Genomic DNA, 14188 nt, shown 5'->3' on the forward strand with positions numbered 1-14188 from the left:
ATGAGAGCCAAGAGGGGAAGGAGAGATGGTCTCTTCCTTAGTCAGATGGAGCCAGCTTTGTTTAAACTTTGGAGTTGGCAAGTGTGTTTCCAGCCCCAGCTGAGTGCCCCCGAAACACTTCTCCCAAGGCAGCCTCCTGCCCCATGGAGAACCCTGGAGCAGGCCTTAGTCTCTTTGGGGTCACTGCTTCCCCAGATGGCCAGAAGTGATGACAAGGATTCCTCAGTGCTAAGGGACATCCTAGAGTCCACAGGATTGGTCTGAGCTCCAGAAGGGGCCTTCTAGAGGCCTGGCACACAGGGGTGTTTGATGAATGTCCAGAGGGTGAACGGAGCCCCTCAGGTGAGAAACCAGGGTAGAGTATGAGGAACTGTGTTGTCTGAAGAGTTAGAATCTCTCTCTTGATTCTGGCGTTGAAGGAACCAAGGGGTGGAGATGATGAGCGACATGCAGCAGGAAGTAAGGCAGAGACAGGCTGGGGGTGCGAAAGGGCAGGGGCAAGGCAGGAGGCCTTGCAGCCAAGGGGTGCCTCTCAGGAAAGTCATAACTACCATTTATGGAGTGACTACTAGGTATGGGCATTATGTTATATAGAAATGCATCCTCTCACTTCATCGTCTCAACAACCCTAGAGGTAGATACTATTTATTATACACCATTTCAAAATGAGAAAAGAGCCTCTGAGAGGTCAATTTGCCTAAGACACACAGCAGGTGAGCACTGTGCAGGGTCTGTGCACCTTCCATGAAAGTGCCTCTGGTGGAGGGGGCGGGAACTAACTCATTCACTCAATGTTTACTGCATGACAGCTGGGCGCCACATCCTCTTCTGAGCACTAGGGGCATAGCAGTGAGCGAGAGACAAGAGCTGTGCTCTCACGGAGCTTCCCCCTAGCAGGGGGAGACAGACTATAAAAAATAAATAAGTAGGAACAAGATCATGTCAGATGTTAAATTTATAACAGGAATAAAACAGTGTAATGTGATTGCGTTAACAAGGTTAGACTATTTTAGAAACAGCCATAGAGAAAGCCTCATAAGGAGGCAACTTTATGTTATAAACTGCAAGTTGAGAAGGAACCATTCCTGGGAAGATCTGGGGGAAGAACATTCCGGGTGGAGGAACAAGTCGGAATGAGTTGAAGTGTTGGTGCAGGTAGGAAATGAGGTTGGAGAATAAGGCAGAGTCATATCACATAGCGCCCACAGCAGGCAATTTGAATTTTACTTTAGGTGCAACGAGAAGCTATTGGAGGGTTTTAAGAGATTTTTGAATGACATGATTAGTTTTTTGTTCAGAAAAGATCCTTCTAGCTGCTGTGCGGAGGACAGATTAGAAAGGGGTACAGGGAGACCTCATGGGATGCTCACATAGCAGCCTAGGTGAGAGAGGAAGGTGGCTTAGATTAGGGGGGAGCAGTGATGATGGAGAGAAGGAAGGGATTCAGGGTGTATCGGGGGGATGCCGGCTGCAGCCCCTTGGGGTGAGGAAACTGTGTAAGTGTGAACTCTGGGGAGGGAGAAATGAATTAGCTCCACTGGATCACAAAACTTGGACTTTGTCAACTGGACCGCATGATATGTCTGGAATTTTCTGTTATGGTTTCCTTCCTGTTTTTTGGCTATATTTCACAAAGTTCTTTCTGAAAAAGCTGATTGGCCTCAGATGTGCTAAGGAAAACCAAGGGGAAGCAGGGATGGGGGGTTGTGCTCCCACTGGCATCAGGTTCGACCAGGGGCCAGCATGGCAGAAGCAGTGGGGAGTCAGAGGGAAAGACCCCCAGGAGGAGTGAGACCCCAGTGGTCAGAGTCAGGGGAGGGGCTGGCCTACCCCGCCTCCATGTCCCAGTGTTTCCTCAGAAGCTCTTCTCTGCTCCCACCCTGAGGATTGTTTTAACAAGGGAGGCTCTCACAGCCTTGGCTGTGCAGGGAAAGAGAGGAGCTAAGGGGCTGGCTCCAGCTGGGAGCTAGGTACTCCCTCCCCTCAGCACCCTCCCCTGGACAGAGAGAGCTGCAGACTTCACACCAATGAGACTGGGCAGCTGAGCCAGGGCCAGGGGGTTCAAGCCTCCTAAATCAGCGGTCCCCAACTTTTTTGGTGCCAGGGACCGGTTCTGTGGAAGACAATTTTTCTACGGATGGACGGGGCAGGGTGGGGGGCGGGAATAGTAATTCAGGTGGTAATGCGAGCAATGGGGGGATGGTTCAGGCGGTAACGTGAGCAATGGGGAGCATCGCTGTGCGGCCCAGTTCCTAACAGGCCGCGGACCGGTACCGTGGGTTGGGGACCCCTGTTCTAAATCACTCCCTCCTTTGCCATCCTCTAACCCCATACCTGGCCTGGGGATTGTGGACCACATGGGGGTCTCGTTTATTCCACCCAGTTGACTGTACAAGGGCCTGTGGAGGGTGCTGGGTTGGGGTGGGCTGGGGGGAGTCAGAGGTTAACAGAAGATCTGGTCTCTGCCCCAGTTGGTATAGCCTTCTGCAGGACCCCGAAATGGGCATGAGTGAATACCTAGGAAGACCTGCTCCCAGGGCTCCATCTAGGCGAGGCAGTAACTAAGAGACACAGACAACCATTTTACTTGGCCAACAGTGATCAGGAGAAAGGGACAGAGAAACTTATGTGGCCTCCCAGAAGAAAATACTTCCAGCTGAGGGATCAAGTAAGGCTCCTGGTGGAGGTGGCATTTGGGTGAAGCTGCAAAGAATAAATACTTGGACCAGTGGTGTTGGGAGAACGCATCCTAAGGCAGGGCGGCAAGAGAGGTGGCTGGAGGAGATAGCCCGAGGAAAGGAAGGATTAGGAGGTCAGGTCAGGAAGGCTGTCTTCTGCTGCATGGGCACAGGGAGACTGGCACCAGCAGGAAAGAAGGCTGGATGAGAGATGGGAGGCCTGGGTCCTCATCCCAGCCCAGCTACTGACCCACTGTGTGATTTATCTCTGGGAGGTGCACAGTAGGCATCTATGCCTATGTATTAGATACCCAGTAGTGAAGTGGTGCGGCCCCAAGTCCCTCAGTTGCTGCTGACAGAGCACGATTCTAGGGGGCCCAGTTCCAGAGTGCCCCTGACCCTCAGAGTCAGGCTGTCCTCCCTCCCTCCGGGGTGCCTTCACTGGAGGTCTCCCAGACATACCTGTCACAGGTGGCCAGAGGAACCTACCTCGGAGCAAGTACAGCGCAGGCAGTACATCAGGCCCTGGGGCTCCAGGTAGGGGTGCCAGCTCTCGCCGGGGGAATACCTCTTCCCATGAAAGAGGCAGAACATGTCTGGGCCTGGCAAACCAACCAGTGCTTTATCAGTCCCAGGAGGCTCCAGCCTGAAGTCCCTGCCTCATCCCTCCTTCTTTCTGGCTCTAGGAAGGATGTCATCTGGACCACTCAAGTGAAGGAGAATCCACAGGACGTGCTCTCCTAGTCAGAGGGCCAGAATGTCTGAGTTTGAATATCAGCTTGACCACACACTTGCTGTGTGACTTTAGGCATGTCACTGTCCCTCTCTGAACCTTAACACTTCTCTCACAGCGTGGTTAGGGGATTAAGCAGTGAACATGCTTTACAGATTTAAATTGTGGTGTAAATGTTAGTTATTATAAGTAGATGAATGATCTGAGGCCCAGAGAGGCCAAACTACACCTCGAAAAACACACAGTAAGTCAGTCATCAAGCAGGGATGACAGCCAAAGTCTCCTGACTCACAAGGCAGTGCTCCTTCTGCCCTCATAATCACACTTGCTTCCTTTTCCTTTGTCCCGTTTTGCTTATTTATTTACTACATCTCTGCACCCTCCCCTCCCTTGCCCTCTGCTGCTCCCCTGCCTACACACGTGCGAGCGCACGCGCGCGAACACACACACACACACACACACCCCTTCTCTGGGCCATGTGACCTATCTTTCAAATAAAGCCACTGACAGCAGCTTTCTTGCTTTCATACTCTACCGTGTCCCTATATCTCACTGAGCTCTGATGGAAAGTGCTTGAATTGGGAAAACAAAGTGCTGCCTAGTGAAAGGTTGTTAGGAAACTGACTTTTAAATATCCTTAAAAATAGTCATTGGTACTGTGACTGCACATCACCCGGTTACTTTTGTAATCTGCGCATCAGTCGTCAATACGTAGATGAATGCTTCTAAGAATGACTAGAATAGTTTATTTCCTTCTGTGGGTTAGATATCTCTCCTGCAATCCTTCTTTCTTGAGACCTCCACCCCTTCTCTCCTCCCACAGCCCATCAATTGCCCAGTCTTTCGAGCTCTGTCTAGAACACTCATGTCCTCACCTCTCACCAGCTCAGCACCTAGCCCCAGGTCAGGGCTCCAGGTCAGGCGTTGAGGCCCCCTTGCTGTGTTCCTCTGCCTCTGGCCCTATCCTTGCCAGCCCTCCTCCATACAGGTACCTGAAGATTTTTACAACCCAGAAGGGATGCTATCATTCCTACAAAAGCCTCTCCATTATCCAAAGAATAATCTAAGCTCTTTCAGGGAGAAACTGGGAGGCCCAGCACAAGCTAAGTATCCATAAAGACGTGTTGAATTAAATGAGATTGAAATTTGGAGAAAGGAACCAACATTTGTTGATGATATTCTATTTACGTAAATTACTTAATTATCTTATTAACATCAATGTTTTGAGAATTAAATTGAATAATGCTTGGAAAGTGCTTACTTAGCCCCATTCCTGACACTTAGTTGAATGCTATTATTATGATAATTATGGTAACAATGACCCTGCAAGATGGACGTTATCATCTGTTCAAGATTCAAGAGGATAAAGTCAGTTTTGCAGGGTCATTGGGATCGTTACCATGATTTTAAGAAAACTAGATGAGAAAACTGAGGATCACAAAGACTGAGTGACTTGCCTGAGGCCACCCACCTATTGATTTGAACCCAGGACCCCAGGTTCCCAAGCGGAGATCCCTTTAGTTCACCTCACCTGCCATGGCTTTTTGCTCAAACTCAGGGCCTAGAGGTTTATTCTCTTGGTCCCCCGGGCCACCATCCCCCATTCACTATTTTTTTCTCTGGGTCCCCTATTGGTCTAGAATCTAGAGATTGCCTTTCATGCCTCCTCCTGCACACTTTCTAGAGTCTCACACTTTCTGAATCATTCTCTTAGATGTTTAAACTCACAGAATCACAGGGCATCAAAAGCAGTACAGTAGCAAGGGCAGCTCACCCGCGAGGCCAGAGTCCCCTCTCTGTGCTGGGGATGGCCTGGAGCGGAGGACAGGAGCTAAGGGCCACTGCGAACCTTTAGAAAGTTTCCTTTGTGAGAAGCTGAGACCAGCCTCCCTGGGTCCCTGCACTGCTTCTGCTCTGCCTCTTGGGCCTCCCCAAAACAAGGATTTGAGGCCGCGGTCGTGATGCCCTCAGAGTCTGTGCTTCAGTGGCCACTGGGACGGCCAAGGCTTGGTTTGCTCCCCACCCACTCTCCAGCCCCGCATGGTTAGAGGGGGGATCAGACAGCAGATCCCGTTCCCAGCAAGGCCCCGGCTGGCCCGTATCAAATGAGCTGTGTTTATCTCTCAGCCGCTGCTGGCAGAGAGGGCAGGACACAGACCCAGCTGGGGTGCTCGGTAGAGCCAGCCCAATGCTCCGAGGATTGAATAATGTCTTTCTTCCTCAGTCCCTCCCCCACCAGAGAAGGGAGCGATTGCAACACCGCTGTGGCCTTACGTCTTAGGCTTGCTGCTGAAGAAAACCTGTCCCACCTTCTCTGGGGCGGCCCTGTAGCCCGGCCCCTGTGCCAGTTGGCAACCCCTCCCCCTCCCCGCCGGCTCAGAGCATGAAGACAGAGAGAATGTCTCAGCCCTGGCCTGGGACAGACCTGGCAGCAGCTAAGAATGTGGAGGCCTGGCAAGCCGTCCCGCAACCCCAGGAGTCCCAGGCCCACCACGCCCTCCAAGGTGAGAAGCACTGCCCAGAGCTCCCTCTTCTTCTAGGGAGGTGAGTGCCCAAGGCCACGCCAAAACCAGGCAGGAGGAAGAACTGCCAAGACCTCAGGCTGCCTCCGTCCCCACAGTCCTGGCCCTTGCCCCATCCTTGCACGTGGCTGGTAGAAAGGGATCTAGCTCCTTATGCCACTAAATCACTGTGTGATGTTGAGGAAGACTCTTTCTTTCCTTCTCTGAGCCTCAGTTTCCCATCTGCAAAATAAGGGGTGGGGGTGAACTTGGATCTTCACGGGTTTACTGTACAGATAGTTTCTGAATCCATGATTTCAAAATTCTAAGATTCCAAGGTTCTAGGTTTCTAAGATTCTGCATTTCATTAGAACACAAAGCTTCTAGAGTTGTAGGAGGTTGTGCTTCTAAGATTCGATCATTTCAAGCTTCCATGATTTCGGATGTGTTGATGGTCCCATACACCTAAGCTCTCAGGGGCTCCAAGGGGGGGCTAGGATGAGGTTCAGACAGCCGATCCTGATGACATGGAGAATGAGGCAAAATCTGTTTCTCATATGCCCTCCCTTCCCATCCACTCTCTGTTGGTCCTCTGTGGCCTTCCCACTCCAGCCCTGGCCTGAGGCCTGCCCTGCTTCTTCTCTCCACCTCGCCACCATATCTCATCCCACCCATCATCTCTTTCTCCAACTGAGGGGCCAGCTGCGTCTTCCCTTGGGGGACTTTCGGAGTTAACGTGCCCCGCCAGTGATGTCTAACCCAGGAAAAAGACATTAGTGGAGGAAGTTTTTGTTTGTGGAGGACGATTGGCCCTGTTCCAGGCTTTAGAGAGACAAAGAAGAATTAAAGTGGGACAGGTCTCACACCCCTCAAAACCCCTTACCCAGTGTGTATGTAGTTCCCAAACTCTGACTTCAGAGTCCAATAGGCTGGGGTTCAAACTGGATTTGGCTTTTATCTGCAGCCTGCATTTAGACAAGCTATTTAAACATTCCAGGCCTCAGTTTCCATATCTGTTCAATGAGATTAGTAGTAATCTTTGGGGGTTATTGCAGAATTAAGTCAAATAATATGTGTAATAATATGTCTAATATGTGGCAGGCCTAATGCCTGCCACATATTAGATGCTCAATTAAATGGTAGGTTAAAAACAAACAGACAAAAAGCAGACCTGGGTGCTGACCCCAAACTTCCCTAACAGTCCATTTCTCATGGTGTTCCTTCTACTCCCAGAATTCTATTAGGGCATGAACATCATGGTGCCTGCCATTAAGGTCAAATCTCCCAGGTCTCAACCTCACCAACCTTGCTTCCTGTGGTTCCCTGCACTCTCCTAGCTCCACTCACAAGCCAGACTCCCTCAACACCACCTCTACCTACACAGATCTGGGCTGGGATACGGCCATGAAAGTGGTCAGAAAGGCTGGAGGAGAAAATGGGAAGGCAGGGATGAGAGGCCAGAGATCAGGCTGGAGAAAGAGGCAGAGGCTCACGAAGGGCCTTGAGATCCCCAAGGGCAAAGGAAAGCCACAGAAAGGCCTTAAACTGGGGTGTGCCCATGGTCACATTTTCATTTTAGAATCAACACTGCGGCTGCAGGAATGGAGAATGGATTGGAGAGCAAGACTGGAGGCAGAGAGACCAGGGAGAGGCTGTTACAGTCGTCTGTTTTGAGATAATGCTGGCCTGGACCAAGGCAGGAGCAGTGCTGATTGGCAAAAGTACAGATCTGAGGAACACTAAGTAGGTACAGTAGGTAGGCTTTCAGACAGACTGGATGTGGGTGGAGAGGGTGAAAGGGCAGTCAAGGATGGGATTGAGGTTTCAGGCCTGAATAACCAGGTGAATGTGGGGTTCTTAGCACAACAGGCAGTAAATGTTATTGTCATTAGTTTTGATGTATTATTATCATTAGTAATAGTAACATTAGTTCCTGCTATTCATTCACTGATTGAGCATTTTGTATATCAAGTCCATGGGCCTCGTACATAACTAAATAAGACACCCTCCCCACCCTCAAGGAGCTTACAGCCTAATGAAGAAGACAGATAGATATGATACATACAGTTGACAAGTTCTAAAATAGTGGAAGCATGGGGGCTTGAGGGAAGGCTTCCCTGAGAAGGTGCCTGACCTGGACCTTGAAGGAGTTAACAAGGTAGAGACGGGTTGACCTAATCTGAATTCAGGGTAGCAACATTTATCAGACAGACTCTGGTATCTGTCAAAATGTTATCACGTCACCCCAGCCTGTCACGAGCAGGCTTCCACTTGCTTTTCCAGCAGAACTCTCGGTGGTGGCCCTTTTTTAAGCCTCACCTCCTCTTGCTAAATTTCTCACTCCCCCCATCCAGCCCCCACCCACACTCCTTCAGGCTTCTGTGCCTCTACACACGCTGTTTCTTCCACCTGGAATGTGATCCCCCATCTCCAACGTTTGACCAACTCCTCATTCTTCCAAAGTCTGTTTAGATGCCACCCCGTGAAGCCACCCAAACCTTCCGGGCCACTGGCCAGTCCTTCCTGTGGGGTCCCACAGAACTGAGTTCAGCCCTCTGTCACAATTTTCATCATACTAGATTAGAAATACTTATTGAATGGATTCCTCTTCCTTACTAAACTGAGTTTCTTGAGAGCAAGGACCAGATCTCATTCATTTTTGTATCTCCCGTGTTCCGTGCAGAGGCTACATAGTTGGCACTTGATAAATGAATGCATGATGAAAGAATGGAGTTGAGGGAGGTTCTGGAAGAGGAGGTGATTGCTGGTCCTTAATCCTGGAAACCTCTTGCTTTAACAAAAAGGGAAATTCATGATGTGACATGAGAGCCAAATCCCTTAAGGCACTTTGATCTTGCCACCTAACGGGAATTAGCCTTTGACTTCCCCTTTCCATCTCCCATCATCTGAACTCCCAAATTACCCACCAAACCAAAACCATGTACAAAAAGGCCAGGAGCCTGGGGAGGTATGCGGCTGAGCGATTCCATGATCTTTACGTGTAAGTCAAAATTCCCAAACTGCCCCATCCAAGGTCAATGCACATTCTGCCTTGAAACCCTCATGCTACGATAAAGGTCTCTTATAGTAGCCAGGAGTCGGTACTGTGGCTGGGAATTCTTCCAAAAAGAGACAGAAACGACAAGAAAGAAACTTCTGGGCTGCAGGAGAGGCTGGATAAGACCACGAAAATGGCACCAGGTGGAGCTGGGGCTGAAACTGTGGCTGGCCTGTCCCCAGCCTGAGAGAACTCAGGAAAAACCTTAGAGAGAGCCAGCCTGCGAGGGAATGTGAGAACGTTCACATCTTTTCCCTCGTGCCCAATCAGCCATACTTTATTTATGTATAGCTTCCTTTTCACACAAACAAACTTGCTCCCCTCTGAGACATAAGCTCTGCTCTGGTCACTGGCACTCGATGGGGGAGGTCTCCTAAGGGAATCAGAAGTAAAAACCTCGCTCCTCAGTGGCTGAGCTGTGCAACCTAGGGAAAGGGCCCTCACTTCCCTGAAGCTGAATTCGTATCTGGCACATGGCAGATGTTCAGGAGCATAGAAGGACCTCAAAGGAGAGAGTCATCAAACCAGGAAAGGCAGCTCTGCTGCCTGGCAAATGTCAGGGGGCATAGAAGACCCTATTTACATTCCATTCTGCCTTGGACATATACATTTATAGATTTACAGAATCTTAGAAAGTTAGGGATTGAGAGATGATGTCCAATCCCCTATTTTACAGATGCGGACACTGAGTCCCAGAAAGGGATTGGGACTTGTCTAAGGTCATTGATTTTTGCCAGCATGAACTCCAATGCCAGTCTTCAGATCTGGGTAGGTGGAGGCTGATTATAAACCCATACCCTAAGAGACAGGATCAGAAGAAATGGCTTTAAATTGCAAACAAAAGGATTTAGCTGAGACACAAGGAAGAATCCTGACTGCAACAGAAGAGTGTGGAACAGGCTTCTCTGGGATGGGATCCTGCCCAGAGGCAGGGGGATGCCTGCAATGATCTCTGCATTGCACCTCCCAGCAGCACTGCTCCCATGCCAGTCCTCTTCTTTGGGAGTCCAAGGGATTCAAGGTCCCTCTCCCAGAGCCTGGCACCGTGGCCAGCGGCTGGGGGAACTTGAGAGGCCAGTCCTGGAACAGGTGCAACAGCTGGAGCAACTGCACAGCTGCTGCCCTGCTCGGCTCCGCAGCCTGCAAGCCAGTGAGTGAGACAGAGACCTCTACTGGTGGGAGAGAGGATGTGCAGAACCTCCTAGACAGACTCAGAGAGGGGCCTGACTGGAGCCAGATGTCAGTCCTCCGTACTCACTGTGCCAGGCCCTCTAGGCACTTTCTCTTGGTGTCTGAGAATCAGTCTATCTATCCACTCCTCCCTGGCAGGGCAGGAGTACCAGGCTGCAGACCCATACTCTCCCAACTCCCTTTTCCAAAGGTCAGAGCAGACTCAGAACCAAGGCAACAGCATCTTTGGGTCTTAGAGTCTTAGATTCATGGGATGTTAAAGCTGGAATGGTCCTCAATGATTATCTATTTGACTCCAACCATCTCATTTTACAGCTGGGGAAATCTCAGGGGCAGAGAAAGGCAACTTGCCCCAGGTCACAGTTGGAATTGGTGGCAGAGCCAGGGCTGGAGCCCTGACCTTCTAATTCCAAGTTTGCCCTCTGTACCATATCATACCATGGGAGCTCCCTTCCCGCCCCATCTCTGCCTATGGGGTCTGGGGTTTTGTCACCTGGGAACAAAAACTTTGATTCCCATAGTTTATATAACCCTTGGAGATAGAATAGAGCAGCCAATGTTTTTACCTGATAACTCTCCCCTGAAATCAGGATTGGCTGGAGGGAGAGATGAGAAAGCAGAAGTGTGCTGGACACCCTAAAGGGGGGTGTGGAGGGCACAATTAGTAAGGAAAGAGCACAAAGAAGAGGAGCTGACATAGGAGAAAGAGCACTGGAAAGGGAGTCAAGGTACTAGGCAGGTTCTTGTTCCACAGACAGAAGGGAGGGATGGGTGCCCAAAGCGACTGACATCATGTACGCATGTGGCTCAGCCTGGGACTGGCAACAGTACTGGTCAGTGACCAGGTCAGGGATCCCACCCTGGCTAAGGGCTCTAGCTGGGAATGGAATAGGGGTTTGATCTATGGTAGTGTTTGAGGATTAGGCCTCAGCCTGTGGCTGGAGTTGAGATTCAGTTTGGGCTAGGATCAAGGCTCAATCTGTGGCTGGAAATAGAGCCAGGGATAGAATAACCTTTGTTTGAATACCCTTGTGCTTTAAATAAGGAGCAAGCTGCCACGCATGTTCACAGGACCTAGGCATTCTGCAGGACTGGGCCACCTCAGGAGTCAGACACCACACGGGCTTGAGAATTTCCATCTGTCGGTATCACTTCTGAAAGCACCTAAGATGCCACCAGGAGATTTCATATCTATAACAGGCCCGAGATCTTACTAACTGAACTTACTAAACTAAGACAAGGGTCTTCACAGGAGAACTTCAAATAAGACCTCGGCAAATGACTATAGGATTGTTTCTAGATTCATAAGTTGTTAGCACTACACAGAATGAGGCTCAGAGAAGGAAAGTGATTTGTCCTAATTCACACAACCAGTAAGTGACAAATCGGAGACTAGGATCCAGGTCTCTGTTCTTTGCTTTAATAAATTTGCTGTGCGACTTTGAGCAAGTCACTCCCCCTTTCTGGGCTTCAGTTTAACTATAAGGATTGGTACATCGAGGGGTAGAAGATTTTCAAATGTTCTTCTGGCTTTGACATCCCAGAATCTTATACCCCTCTGACTACCGGTCCACCTCACATTAACTCAACAGTTCTGCTCTGAGGTTTTTCTTGCACGTCGGGAACTAGGCTCCAGACTAGGGGAGATGGAATGCTGGCAGCACCTAGTGAGAAACATGGCCCGAAGGCCAGTGGAGGCACAGAGGAGGGGAGATCAGAGTGCATCAGGTGGCAGGGAGAGTTTGCTGGAAGAGGTGTGACCTAAGCAAGGCTGTAGAGGGCTGACAAACTGTGGGAGGCAAGAAGGAGAGGTGTGGGTAGGACATGAGCAATCTGCAGAAAGATCTGATTCTAGGACATCTTTCTAAGACACAACCAGGGCAACGAAATTTGGAGAAAAGCCTTGGGGGTTAAGAGCCATGTGCCAAGTGGAAGGGAAGCAGGCATGGAGGGCATCCTGTGCTAAGTCGCTTTTAAGAAACAACAGGAAGGTACTAGGAGGAAACCTCCAGGGCTCCAGGAGGGGGAGGAGACATTGATTGAGTAGTAGGCATTGTGCTGGGCACTTAACACAGTCACCTCCTTTAATCCTCCCATGAAGTGTTCGGGTTCCAGGTGAGTATGGGTCTTAGACAGATGCAGAAATTGAGGCTCAGAGAAGTTGTCACTTATGAAAAGTCACACAGCTACTAAGAGGCAGAGCCAGGACTTGAACCAACCCTGGGCTCTTTTCAGGACTTGTTACTAAGGACTTCAATGAGTCTCATGCTACTGGCAGCCCAGAGACGACCAGACATGCAGCCTGCCCTCATGATCAGAGACAAGAATGAAACAAAATCCAGCACTGCCGGCTCCAGAAAGTCATGTGCAAAAGAAGGCAGAGATGGGGGAGCTGAGCTGTGGACAGGAAAGAGCTCTAGGCTGGGAAACTGGGGTTTCATCCTAGGCTCCGCCCTGTGTAACCTGGAGCAGACCACTGCCCTGGGCCTCGGTTTCTTTATTGGGTATGTCAGGGTTTGAACTAAGCTCCTTCCTTCTTTTTAAGAGAATCTTTGGTTTTGTTTTCCACCCTCACAGCGTTGCAAGAGATCGGCAGAAGATGGGGAGGAGGTCCACCAGCCTATTGTGGAAACAGTGAGGAAACTGAGGTTCAGAGAGATTATATAAACTGTTTGCAGTTACGCTGTATCGAAGTGGAAAAGCATGAATTAGGGAACATGTTTTTCAAGAACCTACCATGGACCAGCTAGTTGCTGGTGCTGGTTGCTTTCCATGTTTTCTTGAACTTAATCCTCAGAACAGTCCTAGGATTTTTCACTCCCATTTTATAGATTAGCAAACTGAGGCTCCGAGACATGCCCTCCATGCCTCCCTCCTACCAGCTGGTATTCAACAGATCTGGGATAGTGAAGACCCTGGTCTATCTCACTGTGCCCTGCTACCTCCCAGTGTCTCACAACTCCAAATCAGGGTTCCTTCCACATGCTGTGGGACACAGGGGAAAAAGGTATAGGATTTGGAACTGGAGAGTCCTGACTTTGGATAGCTCACTACCTCTGTAAACTTGAGCACGTTTCTTCTCTCAGCCTAAGTTTTCTCATCTGTAAAATGCAAATGATAATACCCACCTCATGGGAGTGTTGTGAGCATCAAAAGAGAAAAGCAATGGGAAAGTTCTCCTAGTTAGCTCTTCTTTCTTTCCACTGGCTCTCTTTAAATGCAATACCCTCTTCGTCTTCATCACACCCTTGCAGCCAAACATACCAGACTCTCTACTAGGAATAAGCATAGCCCCTCCCCCACAAAAAGCACAGCGCCCTGCCCTCTCTCCCACTGCTCTCAGTTCCCTCTTCCTCGGGTCCATGGCTGCAGCCCCCTTGGCTCTGAGTCTTGCCAAGTTCCCCCCAGTCTCCCAGACTCATGAACCCATACTGGTCCGCAGAGAAGTCTCCACCCTCCCGGTACAGGTGCTCCCTGGATGGCTGTCAGAACAGTCTGGGGTCCCAAGTCCTGGCACTTTCCCGCGCATCCCGGGTCTCCCATCCCTCTTCTGCCATCCAGCACACCCACCCGTTACTTACGGGCTCGTGCGTGGGAGTCCAAGGGGAACCAGAGCAGCGCGAGTCCCAGCAAGGAGGAGAGGACCCTTACCTCGGGAACCATCCTTCCTTTCCCAGGGCCAGGCCCCCAGGCACTGAGCCGGGAGGGGGAGTCGGGAGAAAGTGAGATGAGGGGGTCACTGAGGCACAGCGCCACAAAGCAATGCACAGACCCAGGGAGGGCGGCTGCTACCGTGGAGATTCAGAGAAGGGTCGAGAAGAAGGTGGTGAGGACAAAAAGGGAGGTCCAAGGTGGGAATAAGAGGAAGGTGGAAAGAGAACGGAGGGAAAGAGATGGAGGGATAGAGGAAGGTATGCAAGAGGGGAAAGCGATTAAAGCAAAGGAGAAGGTGAGAGGGAGGGGGGGAGAAGAAAGACAGGAGAGGACAGGGGTCCACCGAGCGCGCAGCGCTGGGCGAGGCGCGCGG

The 14188-nt window shown here is 50.4% G+C and overlaps 1 protein-coding gene across 1 annotated transcript in view; it reads right to left on the minus strand.

Annotated features, from left to right (window-relative positions):
• The window catches only part of CHRDL2 (chordin like 2), a 32416-nt gene extending 18558 nt beyond the window's left edge, over positions 1-13858 (minus strand). The window contains 2 exon segments of the mRNA XM_089915307.1: positions 3168-3280; positions 13743-13858. Coding sequence (XP_089771433.1) covers positions 3168-3280; positions 13743-13824 — 195 coding nt within the window. The 5' untranslated portion in view covers positions 13825-13858.
• Between the last annotated feature and the right edge of the window lie 330 nt (positions 13859-14188).

This window comes from Delphinapterus leucas, chromosome 7 (genome assembly GCF_059928025.1).
Source record: "Delphinapterus leucas isolate spDelLeu-1000000601 "Yukka" chromosome 7, BTC_Dleu_Yukka2, whole genome shotgun sequence".
NCBI lineage: Eukaryota > Metazoa > Chordata > Mammalia > Artiodactyla > Monodontidae > Delphinapterus > Delphinapterus leucas.